General features: G+C 38.3%; 1 protein-coding gene across 1 annotated transcript; it reads left to right on the forward strand.

Moving 5' to 3' along the window:
* Nucleotides 1-16,697: 16,697 nt before the first annotated feature.
* Nucleotides 16,698-18,520, forward strand: LOC138358793 (baculoviral IAP repeat-containing protein 8-like). The gene is made up of 3 exons (XM_069316969.1): nucleotides 16,698-17,257; nucleotides 17,386-17,550; nucleotides 17,662-18,520. The coding sequence occupies exons 1-3, from the start codon at nucleotides 16,891-16,893 to the stop codon at nucleotides 18,345-18,347; spliced, it is 1,218 nt and encodes a 405-aa protein (XP_069173070.1). The 5' UTR covers nucleotides 16,698-16,890; the 3' UTR covers nucleotides 18,348-18,520.
* The last annotated feature ends 4,534 nt before the right edge of the window (nucleotides 18,521-23,054 follow it).

Raw genomic sequence — 23,054 nt, forward strand, 5'->3', positions numbered from 1 at the left:
ACAACGAGAAACAGGGTATTTACACCTGAAAACTAATACTCTGCTTTATCGGGAACAGGAAGCCTATGTATATGTTCTCTAGATTTATATCGAGGTCCCCTAAAGTCGAACTACTGGTCATTCCCAATATGCAACCCTATAAATGTTGCCTAACACCCGGGTACATATTTACTGTTAGGTGAACAGTGGCATTAGGTGAAAGGGAACGCGCCCAGCAGTTTCTGTGTCGTTATTGTCTAGCAGCGACTTCTTCAGCAGGGTCCTGATTGTGCTGTGCTCGAGTGAGTAGTGTGATCATAGAGGAATGGTCAAATAGAACATCTTTGGTTGTATTAGCTTATGCCAAGTTAGGTTGGGTTATTTTAGGAATATTTTAATACAATAATACAATTGTGTTTAACGACCCTCCATGTATACGAAACGTCCTGCTTCCCAGCGTTTAAGAAACACTGTTGCTGATGGTCTGTATTTGGCCTGATGCTGTCTCAAAATCGCTCTTAGGAAGACCACTATTCTTGGCTCAATAACAGCAAATCCATTCCCAGACATGCTCTCTGTCGATCTCCTATCACTCGTTGCTTTTCAAGATCCCAGCATCCCTGAGACTGCCAACACCCCTGAGAGTGCCATGCATTTTCCTTTTGTGTTCCTGAAATTCTTGTTTGCTTACATGTCGGTGCGATTTACCATCGACGCGACACAACGAGTCGTTTCCATCAGAGGTGGTGCAGTTGTCCTTTCTTTGCATTCAAAAGTGTACATTTCTGTATTGCATTGTGTCCATCATTATCTTGCATCGGTTCAACATCAGTGCCAATCTCTGTGTCCACGTTGGAGAATTCACCTACAGGTTCACGTGAGCATACGTAGTTACTGTTAGGTAAGTACTAGTACCTCCAATCTCCACCCCCCCCCCCCCCCCGCCTGCAAGAGTCACCACCCAGGTATCACCCCTCCACTGGGGTAACAACTAGGGTAACTCTAGGCTCCCCACACCCCCAGCGACGCCTCCTGCGGCAGCCCCAACCGACGTGGTGTTGACATAAGCAACAAGGTCGACCCATGATGGCCAGATAATGTGATCTAAAAGACTGTGGGCGTAGACAACCTTATGGTCTTACCAGAGCTGCTGCTGCCTCAATCTATCCCCTCTCCCAGACACACTTGCACACACCCTCACGCACACTCTCTCGCGCACACCCTCACACACACCCTCACGCAAACACACGCACACACTTCACAGAGTAGTTAACAGATGGAATGTATTAGGCAGTGATGTGGTGGAGGCAGATTCCATACACAGTTTCAAATGTAGATATGATAGAGCCCAGTAGGCTCAGGAATCTGTACACCAGTTGATTGACGGTTGAGAGGCGAGACCAAAGAGCCAGAGCTCAACCCCCACAAGCACAACTAGGTGAGTACACTCACGCACATACAGACACGAGACACTAAATTACAGTCCAGTGTAACTGCAAAGTGCTGGAAAAAGTAATCAGGTTGAGAATAATTGAACACCTCGAGAGGGTAAACTTTGTAAGGAACAGGCAGCATCGATTTAGAAGAGGAAACTCATACCTGACAAACGTAATTGAGTACTATGATTGATTTTGTTATTTTTAACATTCACGCCACACCCATGGGCGGTAGTAGAGCAGGTTACAGACACACGTAATGCGCTTACAAACTGAACCCCAACATTCTTCAAGGTAAGGAGGTAATAATCTTGATAAGCTGGTTAAATAGTTAATATATATATATTTCAGTTGCAAATATGCCTGGAGACCGTCCAGGCTTGTTCGCATATATATATATATATATATATATATATATATATATATATATATATATATATATATATATATATATATATATATATATATATATATATATATATATATATAATGTGTGTGTGTGTGTGTGTGTGTGTGTGTGTGTGTGTGTGTGTGTGTGTGTGTGTGTGTGTGTGTGTTCCTGTTTCGGCATGCTCTGTCTCATTTGTTTTACCACGCATTCGAAGTCCAAAATGGAAAATGATCCATTGGAAACAATTTCTTATTCCATCATTGATAATTTCATTATATATAATATAATATATCATTGATATATTTCATTATATACGTTCACAAGCAGTTCTATGACAGGGTGACACAGGAAACGGAACTCAGAGTAGATTATGTGTTTCTTGGCTGTCAAAAATCACTTGATATTGTTCCTCACGAAAGGCTGTTGTAAAAGATGGAGACACAAGATACGATAACTGAGTAAGGGAGTACCTAAATGACAGAAAACGAAGAGCAACAGTCAGAGAAGAAGTTTAGAGCTGGAGGAATGTATCCAGTAGGGTCTCCCAAGGCTCAGTCCTGGGACCACTACTGTTCCTAATTTATGTGAATATCGGACCCACGCCAGGAGTGGGATAACAAATGCTTTAAAGAATCCAATCCCAGCAAGTGCAAAGTAATGAAGATAAGAAAGGGAGAAAGGAGACATAAGCTATTCACATGATAAAGGGAAGGCAACAATGTGAATCAAAGAGATAAAAATATATGGGAGTGAATATCATTCCAACAGAAGCGCACATAAACAGGGTCATAGTGGCATATGGAGCGCTGACAATGGGACGTCGTTTAGAAACCTGAATCAGACCTCTCTAAACGGTCTGCACAATCTTTGTTAGACCAATACAGGAATTTGCATCTCATCGGCTTGGAATCTGCACATTGTGAAGCATACAACAAACATTTAAAAAGTAGAGGCTTGAAGCAAGATTAGAGCCAAAACTAAGAGGCCTGAGATATGAGGATAGGTTACTTGAACGAGATTTGCCAACCCTAGAGAAGAAACAGAGGAGACATGATCACAATGGACAAGATACTGAGAGGAATAGATATTCTGGATGAAGACAGCCTCTCTAAATTAAGAGAAAGTAGGACGAAAGGACAGAAGTTGAAGCTATAAATGAGTCCAAGAAATGTAAGGAAATACTCGTACCCTCAACGGGAGGTGGAGGCCTCCTTCGTCTGCAAATTTATGGTCAAATATTCTAAAATTCTCTCACACACACATTTGATTTAACTTTCTTAAACAAAATATAAACTCTTTAGCCATGGCCTTCTCAGCCTGAAGTCGCCGCGTGGGAGGCTGGATGGATGAAGCAGTTACTCAGACGTCTGTGTTATCACCACCATCACCACCCTCACCACCATCACCCTCACCACCAGCACCACCATCACCAGAAACTTTATCGTCGTCCCTTCAGGTTAATCGATATTTTACTTTAACAGTTCTGCTGAGCGTATTGGGGTGATTTGCCGCCCCTGCTACATCTGCTGTAGTTGTTCCTGCTTTTTATAGGTTGTGGCTGGCAATTACAATCTACCAGAATGTGTCTTGAAAGTTACAATCTCCCAGGTTGCAGTCGGGAGTTACAATCTAGGTTGTGGCTGGGAGTTATAATTTCCCAGATTGTGGCTGGGAGAAAACGGTCTTTGTCCAAACAGAAAATGTTCTCAAGTTATAACTGTTTGCATTATAAGTCGATGGTTTAAAATATAAAAAAACTCTGGTGAACTCGTTTTCTTTGAAATAGTCTGAAGCCTAAGTTTTCTTTAAAATTCAGTTCTTGGAGATGATCAAATAGTTTTCGAATTTCATATTTCACTTGTTTGAAATTAATACCATTTTAATGCAACCAAACCTAATTTAATCTAACCTAACATTAACCTAACCATGGATAGAGAATATATAATTGCACTAATTACAGAGTGGTTTTGAAGATTACCTCGAACGAGGGTATATACCCGCTGAAGACAGGTTGAATATTGGCTGATTTATTTTTTTGTAAATTTTGCCCTGAGGGGCTAGTTTATTGGGCAGCGCCACTCATCCTGTGAGTGGACACACCGCCATAGCAGCATGTATAACACTCCCTAATAGGAAGAAAACCCGCTGGGTTGTTCATCCTGTCACTTGTGCCCAGACACAGCTGGGACTTGCTTAGCTGTCTCAAGTGAACAGCTCCTCAAACTAGAAGATTAACATTTGTCAACCCTTAAAATCTTACGTTATCTTGCAGGTGCAAAATGGGGGAATCCTATCTCAATGTGGGGTTTATTATTCTACATATATTTCTAATGTCCCTCAGGTGTTTATATTCACGTAGAGACGTGGCAGTGTCTGTCACTCTCATCACAGATTCTGCAACTCCGCTGATCAACTGTTGTTTCCATTCCGAATCCCCATGGATATTTGTATCCAAGACAAAATCTCGCTATTACTGATTATCTCCCTCGTCCTCTTCCTCTTCGTCCATAATGATTGGGATTGCCAGCTGCAACAATGTTGTACCATCGTACAGATTCACTGGTCTGTGCTTCTATCCTCCTTTCCTCAGTTACCTTGTCACGGTGATGTTGCCTGACAATACCTCTAATTTGTAGTAGAGTCTTGGGTATGAAGTATTCAATATGGTTTCCTTCAGTGCCTTCAGCAGCCAGCACGTCTGCTCGTTCATTCTCACATATTCCAACATGGGAGGAGATCCACAAAAGCTTGACGACTTTTCCCTGGTTGGTTAGTACCCTTTCAGCCCTCTTAATTTCAGCGACTATCGCAAGGTTTTCTGCCGGCTGATGTTAATATATGGTTGATTTTGGGCTATTCATACCCGTGCCACCTCTTGTGTTGCTTAATCTCTATCAGTCAATCATATGTTGCTTAATCTCTATCAGTCAATCATTCCTGATCCGCATGGTAATGCAATTCTTTTGTTATATGTTGATACTTATACTCTGGCTTTGAACATGGTTGAGATATTTAAACACAGTATGAGGACAACAGTGCAATTATATAACAGACAGAGAGGGGAAAAGAGGGGAAACCAAGCGAATCATACAGCATTTACAACACAAGACGCTCTGCCTGCAGCAGCCTCAATCTGGCAGGACCATTCTCAAGACTCTAACTCTATTAGCGATCATTGATTCCTCTATTGACTCACACTTAGAAGATGTTCTCTCAACAAGCAGGCATTTGGGAAATCAGGTCCACACTTGGCTCCAGTTACAACATGGACCGAATATGATTGTAGCATACCATTAAATACAGCATATACCTCATAGAGAGAGAGGGAGAGACAGAGAGAGAAAGAGAGAGACAGGCAGACAGAGAGAGGGAGACTTACCCTGACCACTTTCCCAGGCTGCGGTAATCCTCACAGCACAATAGTGAAGCTGCTGGGAAAACCTGTCACCTCAGCGGAACACTTCCAGCTGAAGGACTCCACGGCCATAAAAACCGCCATATCAAATGGTTGGTAATGTCCCGTTTTACCATCAGAATATCGACTCAATCAGCTTTTCTCAAGGGAGACGTTGATGCCTCTATATTTTGTGAGGATGCCAATTTTTATTTATTCACCAATAATTTTCACGTTGGTGATGCCGAAGAATTTCGATATTACGTAAAAAAATCTCTCTCTCTCTCTCTCTCTCTCTCTCTCTCTCTCTCTCTCTCTCTCTCTCTCTCTCTCTCTCTCTCTCTCTCTCTCTCTCTCTCTCTCTCTCTCTCTCTCTCTCTCTCTCTCAAAATGCTGAAATTATCTCCCCACAGATGACGCCCAGCCTTAAAGATCATTGAACTTCCGATAGGACCACAGTGGGGAAGTGAGTGTGGGAAAGCTGACAATAGATAATTAGGTGAGGGGGAGATGGGATGAGAGGGAAAGGAAGGGAGGGGGAGTGATAAGAGGTATAGTAGAAGGGAAGGGGAGTATGGGTGAGGGGGCGGGAAGGGAAGGAGGAGGTGAGAGTTAGAGGATAGAGGATTATCGCCCTCTGAGTATTGTATAGGGGGAGGCAGGTGGCCATACGGTGATTGGGGGAGGATCACACGGACGTGGGATAGGTGATAACATGATAGTGGGGATAGAAATCACGTGGTAGTGGTGGGAAGGACACGGTGAGGGAGGTATATCACACGGTGAAGGAGGTATATCACACGGTGAAGGAGGTATATCACACGGTGAGGGGAGGTATATCACACGGTGAAGGAGGTATATCACACGGTGAGGGGAGGTATATCACACGGTGAGGGGAGGTATATCACACGGTGAAGGAGGTATATCACACGGTGAGGGGAGGTATATCACGCGGTGAGGGGAGGTATATCACACGGTGAGGGAAGGTATATCACACGGCGAGGGAGGTAGACGAACACTCGGTGAGGGCGAGAAAAGGTTGCCACACACAGGGAAGGTAATCCCACGGTGCTCTGCGTGATCACTGCAGGGTTGCCAGATTGGGCTACAAGTAGCGAATTGGGCTACTTTTGAGAGCCCCACGCTCCCAATTTTTTAATTTCGCTACTTGCGACTTTTTGGGCTAGTTTAAACACAAGTTGGGCTACTTTGGGCTATTAATATTAAGAAACTCAATGATGATTATTTATGCTTTAATAATATATTCTATACAAATCACAGCCGAGTCCAACAGCCTAATTGACTAGACCACTTACCGCAGGAGTGCCCTGGTCAGAGACCGGCCCCTGGGGACGTTGATCCTAGGAACCTTTGAAAGAAAAAGTAACCGCAAGGCAAGGTAATCCTCCCCAGGGGCAATAGATTTCCCAACCTTAATTGTTAATAATACTTCATCCCAAAAGCTACACCTGGTTCCACAGATCTTCATTAAGGGGAGAAAGTTATCTAGAAACTTACAGATTGATAAATGATGGGGAAGATCCCTTACAGTTAATACCTTTGTCAGGAAGACGATGGTTGGCAAGGAACGGTAGTGTAAAGCGGCCGTTTGATCAGTGGGGTTCTCTAACAACTCATTACCAAATAGCTTTTTCCTCTTGTGATAAATATGTTGCAAGGCAACTATTTTCAATGTACGCTGATCCCTCCAGTAAGCTATATTTCATATGTCTCAAACCAATCCTAAATGATTTTGAAAGGATGAATTTACTTTATCAAAAGATGAAGCAGATCAGTATAGCCTTCACACTGTCTTAGAAAACTTCACTCTTGGAATACTCAGAAGAATCTTTCGTTCTCATCATGCAAAGCTTCATGTTAATTTGGACTACAATTCTATGTATCTGCCCCTGGAGAAAGTTGACTTTGGTTACGAATTTTCAACACTTCTGGCCACTAACATACAAAACAATTTTACAACCCAGGAAAAGTTTCAAAATGTTCAAGAAAGATGCGATAATTTTTTAATGAAAGCTTGCAAATAGCTTCTTTCTCGTATTCTAAGTAATGTTGAAACTATAAAAAAAGGTGAAAAATCTGTTACCTATCATATGCCTTAGCTTACATGGCCACCATTTTCAGAACTTCCGTTAGTATTAGCTGACCAATCTAAGCTTAGTGAAATTGAAAGTCAGTGGCGCCTACTGTTAACCATTGACTAGTCCAACATTTGTAAGGGATAAATTCCGACATCTGAATCGTCATTTTAGACCAAGACAATAACTGTCAAGAACACTGCTGGCGATCCCATACTGATTGATCTCGATGAGTTTGTGTTGAAAATATACAGCTTGCCAATCAGTAATGCCCTGGTTGAACGGATATTTTCGAGAGTAACGTCTGTGAAAACTAAACTGAGAAATCTTGAATGGGAATGGGACTTGAACTTTTGACATCAGTCTTGAGAATCAAAACATATCTTGAAGAAAATGTAACTTGTTGCTCGTCATTTGAACCACTCATGTCAATGCTTAAATATGAGTCTGCAATATACAAGAACGAGGTTGTGGATGCAGATCAAGATCTTGGTAATCTTCAACTGTAAAGACGTGGAAGGACTCCACACCCATTAAGCTTCAAACAGTAAATATTGATAAGTTATCCTATTATCATATTGGTTAAATATATATATATGCAGAGATAATGTTAAGAAAATAATTAAAATCGTTTAATGTACTCTATATATCATAATAGATTACTTTGAAACCCGTATCAGTCACTAAACAAAAAATTGGGCTACTCTTATTACAAATTCGCTACTTTTAGACCGTCAGCTCGCTACTTTTAGCAATTTGAATCTGGCAACCCTGGATCACTGACGTACGGCCAGGGTCCAGAGGATGAGAACAGTTGTCAGCGTCGCCACCCACACCCATGAGCCTATAGTCTCCTGAAAGAAGTCTCGTGACAACTATTTAGTCGATCGTACAAAAATAGATTTTAACAACCATCAGTGTTCACGTTCTGTACTATTATATAGAGAATACGAAAAAATTATCCAAAACCAAACTTAAACATATCTAGGCCTAGTATAGCAAATATATTTACTGTATTAAGCCTAAGAGAACGTATATTAGGCCTAGGATTGTTTGGATAGGTTCTCTAATTACCTCACCAATATTTAGTATGTTATTTCGATTTTTTCAGTAACACAAAACATTATTTTTTTGGTTCCAACAGTCCGTTTTTTGTACCTTTGATCAAACAGTTTTATAAACACTATCGTTTTGGGAAGATAGGCGGGTGAGACACCTGAGTTATATACTGTGGTTGAGTATTCAGTAACATAAAAATCTGTGCACGAAATGATGAAAATTTGCTGATTACATTAATGCAGAATAACCTCATTTTAAATATGAAAATATTCTGCATTCAGTTCTGAATTATCCTATATGCAGGAGAGCAGATCTCTAGCCCTCTCTTTGTAAGACAGACGAAAATCTTTATGTGCTGGTTAGCACTGTGTAAATATATGGTTACGTCTTTGGTAGAACACTAACTAGAAAAAAAGGAAACTCATTGACTGAGGATTACCTTGCAGCGCTTCCTCATAAACAAAGGTCAAATGGTTCAGGTTCAGTTACCCCCCTCCGTAGAGTATACTCATTGTATACACCAAGCCACGTGGTATACTTCTAGGCGTTGGGTTTGAGGCCTATCAACCTCTGGAGGATTATTAAGGTCACTACAAAAACCTACGGACCTGTTAGCAATTGTGCTTTAGCCCTGAACCTAGTCCATGACTGAAGAAAAATCTCAGTAAATATACTCTGAGAAACGGGGTATAGCCTTTGACTGTTTATATCCCTTGTCTCGGGGGTACATATATCCCCATTATATATGTCTATCTTCCTGATGTCATCCATTTATGCGCCAGAACCCAGCACAAGCCGGGTCACGTGATCACAAAGGCGCAGCGCAATGCGTGGAGCATTAAATTGACGAGGGAGACGAGAGACGCCGATGTTAAATGATTCCAACATCAGTTAATGGAGAGTGAGATAAGTCCGCGTCGCCATAACAGGACAATGAGAGGAGTACGAGACCATTGTAGTAGTAGGGTGTAAGCGCTACAGGGGATATTTTTTTTTGGGCAGAGGACCCCTGTGGGGTGTAAGCGCTACAGGGGATATTTTTTTTCAGATCAAATATCCCCTGTAGCGCTTGGGGGTTTTCAGGTCAAATATCGTGCGTAGCGCTTCGGGGTTTTCAGGTCCGAAATATCGTGTGTAGCGCTTTAGGGTTTTCAGGCGAATTTGGGGAGTCACAGATTTAGAATTAGGGAATTCTTATAATGAAAAATAATGTCATACGAGTTTGCTAAAGTTCTTATAAGAAAAATAATTTCCGAGACTTAGAAGTTTGTTAAGGCCTTATGGGAGAAATTCAAATAACGTGTGTAGCACTTTAGGGCTTCCAGGAGAACTCTACGGACATATTTTACATGTTTTCAACTTACAAAATCATCTATGTAAGCCTTAGTTATTCATATAAATTTAGAAAATCACCTGTGTAAGTCATTGTTTTCAGGGTTTCGTACATCACACCCCCCTCCCTCCCCCCTTACCTCGCAATCTCTCGCGTCACCTTTATTTACTTTACGCCCGGACAGCCAGACCTCTTATCTTATGTTATCTTCTCATAATATCTCAACCGTCCCTCCTCTCTCTCGTTTCATTCAGTTCAACTATTTTCCAACATCGTATGTTTGCTCCTTTTCATTAAGCAAGTCAGTATGTTTGCTCCTTTTCATTAAGCAAGTCAGTTTTACACAAATAAATCATGTTAGTAAGCAAGTTCTAGCTCACGTTCCCCACCTTAGTCCCCTGTCGTATAAAGAATACTATCATTCCAATCCCTCTAAAATTTAAAAATAATCATATTTCAAATGTAGTTCAATACAGTAATTAGTTACCAAGCTCCAGCTCTTGTCCTCCGCCTTAGCTCTCTCTCGTATCTTCGTTAGTATCAGTCCAATTCCCCTGAAATTTCTACCCTCTGTATTTCAGACACCGTAAATAAAATCAAGTCAGTTATCGAGCTCCAGCTCTCGTCCCCGCCTTAATTCTCTTTCGTATCTTTGTAAATAACCCATCAATTTCCCTAAAATTAAAAGCAGACATACTTCAAAGTTAGTAAATAAGATCAAGTCAGTTACTGAGCTCCAGCTCTCGTCCCCCACCCTCTTCCACCCTCAAGTCTTTGTAAATAAACCATCAATTTCCCTTAAATTTTTACCCTCTGTATTTCAGACACCGTAAATAAAATCAAGTCAGTTATCGAGCTCCAGCTCTCGTCCCCGCCTTAATTCTCTTTCGTATCTTTGTAAATATCCCATCAATTTCCCTGAAATTTTTACCCTCTGTATTTCAGACATAGTAAATATGATGAAAACAATTATAAAACTCTAGCTCTTGTCCTCTGTCCAAGTTCACTCCTGTAAATTCATTACTATCAATCCAAATCCCCCTGAGATTTAAACACCCAACTACATTTTCAGACATAGTAAATAAAAACCAGTTCAGTTATCAAGTTACATCTCTTGTGCCCCAGCTTAGTTCATTTGTGCAAGTTCTTTATTTTCCAACTAAATCACCCTGAGATTTAAGATCACCTTATTTTCTATCGTAGTAAAATTAATCTGGACATTAGCCTTAGATCATCAGACATAAATATATTCGATCAAGTCCGTCTCCAGCGTATCTCTTATCCGAGTATACACATAGCCCCAACCTGTTTAATTATCTTTCACCCCCTCCCACCTTCCTCCATCTCATCCAAGTCTCGTAAATTTAAATGTAGCTGTTAATTTGCGTTCTTTCCCCGTTCATAGCATATTCTCTGTAAGTTCGGATCTGTACTTAGTCTTACATATTCTCTACTTCTTTCCAATTTTATACAAGACTTAAACAACTATTACCGTCTCCTCTATCTTATTTAAACATGAGTCATATGTAAATATACCCCGACTCTTTCCATCCAATACAAGTCCTAGCTTGTTCACCGCCCAACTCACTACGCTATTTCTACTCTACATGTTATAGCATGTTTTCCGCTCATCTTGGTACCAACCCTTACAATCTCTCTCTCTCATTCCTTTACATGTCTCAGCATGTTCGCCTCGCATCTTACTACGCTGTCTACTTTACACGTTGTAGCGTGTATTACTGTGTCCCATATCTTATTTAAACATGAGTCATATGTAAATATACCCGACTCCTTCCATCCATTACAAGTCCTAGCTTGTTCACCGCCCAACTCACTACACTGTCTACTTTACATGTTGTAGCATGTTTTCCGCACATCTTGATACCATCCCTTACAATCTCTCAATCCTTTACACATCCCAACTTTCAACCCTTTCTTACAATTTTCCTCCATCCCTCCGCTACATGTTCTTACCCGTTCATTACAGTCCACTACTTATTCTCTAATCATCTCTGTACTAATTCTCAAAACTAGTTGGTTCTGTCATTTTAGTAAGTAAGTAAGTAGATCATCGTTATTAACAACGACAACAACAACAACAACAGTAACATTACTAATTCACAGTAAGTTACTACTGAGCATTTGGTAGTTATCCATTTTCAAATAAGGTCAATATAAATCATTCTAAGACATCTTCGTACAATTAAAGATACTTGCCCGTGCACTAAGTCATTACTTACAGTAGCATCTTAAGGCATTGTTTTCGTAACTCAGTTTTATTAAACATACACATTCATTAGTCAAAGGAAAACTTTTCAAGTCATTTTATTCAATATTTCCGTTAAACTTACTACATCATGTCATTATTCGGTTTCATAATTAAGTACTTGTTTCAGTCCTCCAATGTAATAAGCAAATTATTCTATTAAGGATAAAGAAATCTTATTTAGAAGAGACATTAAGTTTATTACAACATTTAACGCATACAAGTGTTTTTAGTAGTTATACAGGTATTCATAAGTGTTCAAGAAGCAATTATATACAAGTGTTCAAGAAAATCATATACAAGTGTTCAAGAAATCATAAACACTATAGTCTTATATAGAAATAAACATTTGAATTTATAAAAGAATTATAAGTAAAACATGTATTTGATTTCACACAATGAAACTCCCTATCCAGCAAGTTAAAAAATCCATCACATGCACAGCATCCCCCTTCCCCTTCTCCAAAATAGATTAGTTTTTGTCCCTTAAATTCCTTTAAAACATAGAAAGCATCGCTATAAACATTATCATCACAAATCAATTCAGGCCAGGACATTAGAAGTACTTCTCTGTCATTACAATAAGTCCTAACTGCTTCTACAGCATCCATTTGTTCAACCTCCATCCACTTACTCTCACCCATATTCGAGTAATTATCTGTAGCTCGTACCACATTAGTATGTCTTATCCTAATAAGATTTTCAATAAAGGCCATACCAGAGAAAACACCAAGTACAGGATCCTGTCCTATAAATCTCATCACTGCCTCTATTTCTATCTTTTGGGGGGTATGATATCCTATTTCTGGTCTCATCTTTATTAAATTTAACGGAAAAGATGGAAAGCTCTCCTCCATATGATCAATTAAACTCCAATGTTCATCTTCTTCTGTTTTAGGGTGAATAATACTAAGCTCTTTCACAGTCTTACTATTTACCTGCTGTTGCAGTTCATCCTGGCTCATTATAGTATACACTTCTCGTTCTTCAGAACTCAACTTATTAATAAACCAGTTTGCAGCATTTGGAGAACCAATTTCATCCACAAATTTTCTTATAAAAAATTTATCCTTTAAGTTACATCCTATAGGTACTTCTTCAAATTCTGGAAATATGTATTTAAAACGGGGTTTAGGTCTAAAAGTGCAAATTATTTTATCGCCTTTAAATAACAAAGAAATTTTCTTCATCTCGGCCTTACTAGGAGTTTTCGTCAGCAACAACACTTGACAATTCTCATGTTTCTTGAGTACATCTGTAACACTCTCTTTTAAGCTAAATAAGACTATATCACATTTTATCATTGGAAGTTCTTCTTTCAACTTTATAAAATCACGACCAATCAGTATCATTAAAACATTTTCACTTTTGCTAATAAACTTTGCTAGAGCTGGAACAATGTTCTCATGCGTACATTTATCAGTATGTGTCATCACTTTATAAGTCTGTTTTTCCGCCAGGGGCATATTCTTCCACAAAACAGTCGAAGCTGGACTTTGCCATATAGTTTCTGACACAAGATCAGGCATGCTTCCAAACCCTGGTAGACTCTTCACATCCATCACATGGGGTAGATCTTTAAACAAAGAAAAATACAATATTTAACACAGGGACTATTAAATAATCATAATATTTCAAAACTAAAAGATATTCAATAATAAGCAAAATTATATCACAACAAATATAACGAGTACTGTAAGTACATCATACAATAAACACTTACTGTATACAGCAGCCATCGATCCGAGTATGTCTTGTCACTGCTGGACCGAGATGGGGAGTTTATGTCAAGATATATCCCGACCTAGCTTATCACATCGGAGATTGTTACGCTCCGCCCCTCTCTCTTAGCTGTAGTTTCCAAATTAGTTATATGTATTATTTTAGATCTACTAGTTTTAACTATGACATTCTCTTCCGTTTATTAGATCCACCCTCTACTTGTTTATTCTCTCTCCCAGTCCCCGTAACATCTTCTCCAAGAGGTATACGAACCATTAATAATTCTTTTTTATTATTCTTTAAAACATAAGCTAAATGGGCTAGTCCTGGAAAATAGTGTGTCTCCCATTCTTCTTGTTCTTCTTTACTCCATCCTATTCCGTCATTAAACCCAATACCATATGGAATAATTATACGCTGGATTAAATTATTATTTCTTGCCTGACAACAAATTTGTCTTATTGCAGATTTAAAACTCCAACGTTTAATAATATCTTTCTGTAATCCTAGATCTTCATTAGAGCTACTGTATTGAAGTCCTATAATATGAGGTTTTATTTCTGGTTCTGGAGATAAAGCAAGTACTATACCACCAGGAGTTATATTATTCTGTACCACTTCACACTCGGAAACTTTACTGTAAGGATATTTTTCCCATAACAGTTGTGCAAATCCACCAGATAAATTATGAGAATCGTAGACAAGACAGTCTCCAGGTTTTAGAATTTCATCACTAGTAAAATCAGCATCTATAATACACTTATTCAAACGCTTAAGCTTCACTTGCATGTACATAGAACAATCCATCTTGAAGTAAGACAGAAAAAGTTTCGTACCTCTTCCTATATACTCAGAAAAGTAGAGTTGACATTTAGACATTAAAAGGGAGAAAATAAACACACGAGTTTCTATTTTGTTATTTAATGTGTAAAAATGTACAATGTATTTAATTTGTAAAAATGTACAAAGTATAAATTATTTACAGACATTATTATTCCCAATCCATCTTCTCTTCTAAATTTGTAAAACTACTACTAACACACATTGTAACATTAGTATCAACAGACGTAGTAACATTAACAGGTGTTGAATTAATTGTATCAGACAACTTAGTGTTGATAGAAGGTGAACTAGCATCAGCGGTAGCAGGCGTAGCATCATCTTCAGGTGTCCTAGCAGCATCAGTAGCATTAGTTGTGGATCCATTTTGAAGAACAGCAATGTATGGAATCTTATTTTCAAAGATGCCGTGGGTGGATGACTGAGGAGGAACGATGTTTTCGGGACGTACTATGAAGAGTACAATACCTCGTTTTCGTAGTTTTTGTCCTATTTTCTCAAGTATAGGCAAATATTTACTTTCCCATACTGCGCAGTTGTCCAAATAACTTGACATGCCAAACCCATATGGAATAATAATTCTCTTAACACATCTTTTAAGAATGAAAACAAGGGCTTCCTTCAGAGCATTTTCAAACCAGCGCCATCTCTGATATTCTGTATCTTTTTCAAGTCCATCGTAAAAATGTTCATCTAAACTTCGTACTTCACACGGAGGATTTTCATATGCTGGTAAAGTTGCAGGTCTACTAGCAAACTGAGTCACTAAACCAATAATAAGGGGTAGATGGGGATCTTCATCCATCCTGTTGTTAAATTCAGGTGGTTCTCCAATATGTATACTGCCAGGGTTACTGCGATAAGATACAACAGCCCTGTTTTTGTAAGGAAAGTTTTCACGATGTAATCTCGCATATGGGTAACGATCCCACAATCCTTGCACAATTTTACACATTTGTACACTCGTAGCATCAAGATCGTACAATAAACAGTCGTGATTATTGTAGACGGGCAGGGAGGCAAAGTCTCCAATAATAGTCTTGATCTCCATAGCCTTGAATATCCAAGCTTGAAGTAGATTCTGACATCCAAGAAGAGGAGGACACCGTAAGAGATCACTCCGGGGGAAGCATATATACATCTTTAGGCTGCGCGTAGAAACACTGCGCACACAAAAGGTTGCCAAGTGTTACTTGCTCTTCCTCTGCATAATCTCCTCGTTAAACAGTAATTTAACTTCCACTCCGTAGGGTTTTAACTGTTTATACATATCTTCAATAACAGGAAGATAAGTATTTTCCCAAACCTTATCTCTTCGAACACATGTAATCCCAATTCCTGTTGGTATTATAACTCTCATAATTTGAGGAGAGCCCTTGATAAAGTTAAATAAATCTTTCATACCATTCTTGAAGTAGACGAGACGATTAATGGATGTATCTTCGTTTAATCCAGAGAGCATGTTTCTGTCTTTTGAGTTTTCTATAATTCCCTGAGCAATGTTATTACTTTCTATAGGTAATCCAATACCGTATTGGGTGGCTATAGCAACAATATACGGAAGATTTTCTCCTTTAGAGATATGAATTGTTCCTGGTACTGGACGATCTTCAGGGATACATCTCTTAAGACTGTACAAGGGTCGGCGAACATTATAAGCGTCAGCGTGAGAATATTTCTTGGCTAAGTCTAGGGCCATTCCTCGGGGAACACAGGATATACAGTTCACTCCGTACACAATACAGGTTTCATTATTACAAAATGATTCGTCGGTTAAATAACCCTGACAAGTTGTCAGAACAGTATCCATGGTGAATTTTTCTTCCTCGTAAGGTAGTAGATACGATCCAGATAGTCGTAATAATATCCCTAATGTGAGGTCCGCGCTCTTATATTGGGGGAAATGTAAAAGTTACCACGTATTTGAATATATTAATAAGGATTTTTGTTACCTTAGAGTGATATTATATATGACATTATAACTAATAGTATATTTCATTTTAGGATATAGATGCTTTAAGCATATATTTTAATTAGATTAAATAAGAATTTACTACTAAATTATATATATATATCTATCATTATGCACGGCAGCTACGAATAATGACGTAACAGTATACTTTTAGCGAGATTGCCAAAGTGATGTATTTTTCTAATAAGTCTAATAAATAATGAAAGTAGTTTACTAAGTATTTATATAAGAGCTTTATTTAATTAAGAAACTTTAAGGATTTTTAAGTAGAGAAGTATTTAGAGGAGATTACTGTCTATTATAAATGAGGAAACTGTTAAATATGTAGCGATGTACGATACTTATTTTAGGGATATATATACTTGCTTATCCTACTCTAATAGTTAGTGCTGCCCTCACACGATGGATCCTTTGTGTGCCAGGAAGTTTTACAGTATAGAAAGCCTTAAATGTGCAGGAGTTAGACTACAAACATTTGTGGATTGGCCCATTAAGTGGTTAAACCCTATTGACTTAGTTGAAGATGGGTTCTATTACCTTCGCAATAGTGATTATTGTTTGTGTGCATTTTGTTATTGTATAGTAGGTGCATGGATTGTTGGTGATACCCCCAGAAGACGTCATAAGATCATTAATCAAGACTGTGCCTTTATTAGAGGCGAGAGGAGTGACAATGTTTCTTTAGAGGTGTCTGAGATAGCTTTCAAATATGGACTGGAATTTGTTTCCCATAAAATAGAACTGGGAAATAAGAAAATAAGTGGTAGTAGTAAGTATATATTCTTATGATGTATTCTTATACCAGTCTTATATACTCTGTACAAAACTTGATTGCTTAAATAGATACTTCTTATTCTTCTAAAGAATAATTTACGTAACTACGTTATATTTTTTTAGGTGGTGCTCCTCCTAAGGAAGATCTGGGATTGATCAAATTTAGGAAATCGCTGAATCCAGGATTGGTAACTTATAAATCTCGCCTAGAGACATTTGATATGACATGGCCTGGAAGCGTCAAGCAAACTTCTCATGAGCTGGCAGAAGCTGTTTTTTTTTACTGTGGTATGAAGTGTTTTAACTATTTTAAACTTAATAGAGTTATAAGTAAAGAAATAATGAATATTAGTTAAAAGATAGTAACGAGATAATGCTGGATTGTTTTATGGTTTTCAGGTATAAGTGACCACGTCTGCTGCTATCACTGCGCCTGTGGAATACGAAATTGGAGACCAGAAGATGATCCTTGGACGTTACATGCGAGATGTAGTCCAGAATGTGCTTACATTATTCTTGCAAGGGGCAAGGAATTTGTTAAGAATGCTAGATTGACAATACCATTACCTATAAAACCTATAGACAATGATTTAATTAATATCTTAATGGAGGGTATGGATAAGTTCAAACATCTGATTCATAAAAAATTAATACCTGTGGAGAGTATAAGATATGCTTTAAGTGAGTACCTTAAGGAATCCAGAGATTTGTTGCCTTTTATTATACAAAGTAGATGTCTAGAAATCGTGTTGAGGTATATGCAAGAGGGAACAGATATTTATTTACGGGTACGGGACTTAATTTATGAAGCAGTTGATGATAAAAAGGAACAAGAAGCTACGCTTGAAGATCTGGGATTGAAAACTTTACCGGAGACTTGTACTAACACTGATGAAAACAAGGACTGTATAGAACAATCTTGGGAAGAAGATATTTTATGCAGAGTTTGTATGGATAAAAATATAAATATTGTAATACTACCATGTAAACATATGGTGACATGCAGTGGTTGTCTTTTAGCTCTGAAATGCTGTCCAATTTGTAGAGGAAATATTTTATATATAATAAATCCAATTGCTTCTTGAACACTTATGATTTTCTTGAACACTTGTATAACTACTAAGAACACTTGTATATGATTTTCTTGAACACTTATGAATACCTGTATAACTACTAAGAATAACTGTATATGATTTTCTTGAACACTTGTAAAACTACTAAGAACACTTATGATTTCTTGAATACCTGTATAACTACTAAAACACTTGTATGCGTTAAATGTTGTAATAAACTTAATGTCTCTTCTAAATAAGATTTCTTTATCCTTAATAGAATAATTTGCTTATTACATTGGAGGACTGAAACAAGTACTTAATTATGAAACCGAATAATGACATGATGTAGTAAGTTTAACGGAAATATTGAATAAAATGACTTGAAAAGTTTTCCTTTGACTAATGAATGTGTATGTTTAATAAAACTGAGTTACGAAAACAATGCCTTAAGATGCTACTGTAAGTAATGACTTAGTGCACGGGCAAGTATCTTTAATTGTACGAAGATGTCTTAGAATGATTTATATTGACCTTATTTGAAAATGGATAACTACCAAATGCTCAGTAGTAACTTACTGTGAATTAGTAATGTTACTGTTGTTGTTGTTGTTGTCGTTGTTAATAACGATGATCTACTTACTTACTTACTAAAATGACAGAACCAACTAGTTTTGAGAATTAGTACAGAGATGATTAGAGAATAAGTAGTGGACTGTAATGAACGGGTAAGAACATGTAGCGGAGGGATGGAGGAAAATTGTAAGAAAGGGTTGAAAGTTGGGATGTGTAAAGGATTGAGAGATTGTAAGGGATGGTATCAAGATGTGCGGAAAACATGCTACAACATGTAAAGTAGACAGTGTAGTGAGTTGGGCGGTGAACAAGCTAGGACTTGTAATGGATGGAAGGAGTCGGGTATATTTACATATGACTCATGTTTAAATAAGATATGGGACACAGTAATACACGCTACAACGTGTAAAGTAGACAGCGTAGTAAGATGCGAGGCGAACATGCTGAGACATGTAAAGGAATGAGAGAGAGAGATTGTAAGGGTTGGTACCAAGATGAGCGGAAAACATGCTATAACATGTAGAGTAGAAATAGCGTAGTGAGTTGGGCGGTGAACAAGCTAGGACTTGTATTGGATGGAAAGAGTCGGGGTATATTTACATATGACTCATGTTTAAATAAGATAGAGGAGACGGTAATAGTTGTTTAAGTCTTGTATAAAATTGGAAAGAAGTAGAGAATATGTAAGACTAAGTACAGATCTGAACTTACAGAGAATATGCTATGAACGGGGAAAGAACGCAAATTAACAGCTACATTTAAATTTACGAGACTTGGATGAGATGGAGGAAGGTGGGAGGGGGTGAAAGATAATTAAACAGGTTGGGGCTATGTGTATACTCGGATAAGAGATACGCTGGAGACGGACTTGATCGAATATATTTATGTCTGATGATCTAAGGCTAATGTCCAGATTAATTTTACTACGATAGAAAATAAGGTGATCTTAAATCTCAGGGTGATTTAGTTGGAAAATAAAGAACTTGCACAAATGAACTAAGCTGGGGCACAAGAGATGTAACTTGATAACTGAACTGGTTTTTATTTACTATGTCTGAAAATGTAGTTGGGTGTTTAAATCTCAGGGGGATTTGGATTGATAGTAATGAATTTACAGGAGTGAACTTGGACAGAGGACAAGAGCTAGAGTTTTATAATTGTTTTCATCATATTTACTATGTCTGAAATACAGAGGGTAAAAATTTCAGGGAAATTGATGGGATATTTACAAAGATACGAAAGAGAATTAAGGCGGGGACGAGAGCTGGAGCTCGATAACTGACTTGATTTTATTTACGGTGTCTGAAATACAGAGGGTAAAAATTTAAGGGAAATTGATGGTTTATTTACAAAGACTTGAGGGTGGAAGAGGGTGGGGGACGAGAGCTGGAGCTCAGTAACTGACTTGATCTTATTTACTAACTTTGAAGTATGTCTGCTTTTAATTTTAGGGAAATTGATGGGTTATTTACAAAGATACGAAAGAGAATTAAGGCGGGGACGAGAGCTGGAGCTCGATAACTGACTTGATTTTATTTACGGTGTCTGAAATACAGAGGGTAGAAATTTCAGGGGAATTGGACTGATACTAACGAAGATACGAGAGAGAGCTAAGGCGGAGGACAAGAGCTGGAGCTTGGTAACTAATTACTGTATTGAACTACATTTGAAATATGATTATTTTTAAATTTTAGAGGGATTGGAATGATAGTATTCTTTATACGACAGGGGACTAAGGTGGGGAACGTGAGCTAGAACTTGCTTACTAACATGATTTATTTGTGTAAAACTGACTTGCTTAATGAAAAGGAGCAAACATACTGACTTGCTTAATGAAAAGGAGCAAACATACGATGTTGGAAAATAGTTGAACTGAATGAAACGAGAGAGAGGAGGGACGGTTGAGATATTATGAGAAGATAACATAAGATAAGAGGTCTGGCTGTCCGGGCGTAAAGTAAATAAAGGTGACGCGAGAGATTGCGAGGTAAGGGGGGAGGGAGGGGGGTGTGATGTACGAAACCCTGAAAACAATGACTTACACAGGTGATTTTCTAAATTTATATGAATAACTAAGGCTTACATAGATGATTTTGTAAGTTGAAAACATGTAAAATATGTCCGTAGAGTTCTCCTGGAAGCCCTAAAGTGCTACACACGTTATTTGAATTTCTCCCATAAGGCCTTAACAAACTTCTAAGTCTCGGAAATTATTTTTCTTATAAGAACTTTAGCAAACTCGTATGACATTATTTTTCATTATAAGAATTCCCTAATTCTAAATCTGTGACTCCCCAAATTCGCCTGAAAACCCTAAAGCGCTACACACGATATTTCGGACCTGAAAACCCCGAAGCGCTACGCACGATATTTGACCTGAAAACCCCCAAGCGCTACAGGGGATATTTGATCTGAAAAAAAATATCCCCTGTAGCGCTTACACCCCACAGGGGTCCTCTGCCCAAAAAAAAATATCCCCTGTAGCGCTTACACCCTACTACTCATTGTAAGCTTTCGTTATGCGGCCGGTCAGCTAAGAGCTCCCACACGTTCATGTCTGGGAACATACGCTTCTCTCACCCCCTTACTCCTTTTTGGGGAGGGGAGGGAAGAGACGATATGCCTAAACTCTCTTTATTGTGGGAAAGATAATCGAGTAGTCCGTGAAAAATAACCCGTGTCTGACCCAATTTCAATTCATAAATAACTCGATTTTAATATATATTTTGCCCAAGTGAATTGGGAGGATCAAATTTGTATTTGTCTATTCATCGAGATACGATATTTTTATCTGGATACGTTCCTTTCATGGGTTGTGGCAATGAGCCAGCCATCACTGAGACAGTGTTAATTATGTCACGTGACAATGTTGATATAAGAGTTTTTCTTCGACTTCAGAGCGTTGTAGCTGTATGTTGGTGGAATGTAACCAAGATTATTGATAGCTCTGTGGATTACGTGGGTTTTCTGAAAGCACTGTATGAACCTGTGAGTCAGTTATGTGGGCCTGTTGAAAATATTAACTTTTTTGGTTCAAATAACTAGGCAGCCTCATCTCAGGCCGGCCTGTAAGTGCACAAAGTTTCCTATACATCAAAACATCATTAATACATAACAAAATTCACACACACACAACTTAGACAAACAGCCAACTGAGTGTGCTCACGTAAGTGTGTATATGTGTATTTCGTGTACATATACAAAGCCTACACCTGATGTATACACCCCACTCACACGCCATCTCCTCTAAGGCACTATGTTGATTTATACAGACTGAATATTAACACAGCACCTTATATCAAGAGCATAGAGCAAACTCATGTACGATAAGGTCCTCTCTCACGCTCCCTCCCCCTTCCCTCTCTCATCCTCCCCCCTCTCATATGAGGTATACCTCAAGAGGATATTGTTAGAGGAGACAGATGAAGTGGAAAGTAAGCTATTTAACTCTCCAACAACTCTTCTACAACCTAATTAACAACACCTTTGCTATTCCTGACATTAGTAGTTGACTCGTCTGAGGCTATGAAGTGTGGATTAACCAAGAATCGTCTGAACTAAGTTTATCTAACTGAGTACAGGAACTGATCTTTCCTGTACTCCATTGTACATGCTCCTAGTTATGCAATGTACATGCATAACTTGAGGCTCCAAGATTAGTTCTGTATTAGCCATTTCAAATTGATTTGGAAATGAAAGTGAGAAGTTTCTCACTTCTCATGAAGACCTCATGAGACGTTTGTCACCTGCCTTATAAAACAACCAGCAAAGCAAGATCCAATGCATCTCTCCAGGAAGAAAATGATAAAGTCTCAGAGGATCAGTGATCTTCAAAGGAGTTATAACATTTATTTTATATTCCCTTTTGAACTTAATATGTGAACTAGTTTTTTTATATACAAAGCTATACTATATTTATATACTAGAGATAGTCATTCAGGATCTGACATCTTATGTATTTGTCAGAGATAACATATTTTGTGTTCTCAGTAGGCCTATGGCCCCAATAGCTAAAACAATTATATAAACTCAGGGGACAGAATTAGACTTTTAGTGAGAAGTAAATTCAGTGCTTCTTATCCAACCTCCAAAAACGCGGCAGGATTGAACCTACATGACAAATACCACAAAATGCATCCCACCCACACATCATCCCTGAAGCTA

This window comes from Procambarus clarkii, chromosome 86 (genome assembly GCF_040958095.1).
Source record: "Procambarus clarkii isolate CNS0578487 chromosome 86, FALCON_Pclarkii_2.0, whole genome shotgun sequence".
Classification (NCBI taxonomy): domain Eukaryota; kingdom Metazoa; phylum Arthropoda; class Malacostraca; order Decapoda; family Cambaridae; genus Procambarus; species Procambarus clarkii.

What these genes read in the sequence shown, in the direction of transcription:
- LOC138358793 (XM_069316969.1), top strand. Translation starts at nt 16,891, where the DNA reads ATGGATCCTTTGTGTGCCAGGAAGTTTTACAGTATAGAAAGCCTTAAA. An exon ending in TAAGAAAATAAGTGGTAGTA is followed by an intron (nt 17,258 to 17,385) that starts GTAAGTATATAT and finishes ATATTTTTTTAG; the next exon opens with GTGGTGCTCCTCCTAAGGAA. An exon ending in AGCTGTTTTTTTTTACTGTG is followed by an intron (nt 17,551 to 17,661) that starts GTATGAAGTGTT and finishes TATGGTTTTCAG; the next exon opens with GTATAAGTGACCACGTCTGC.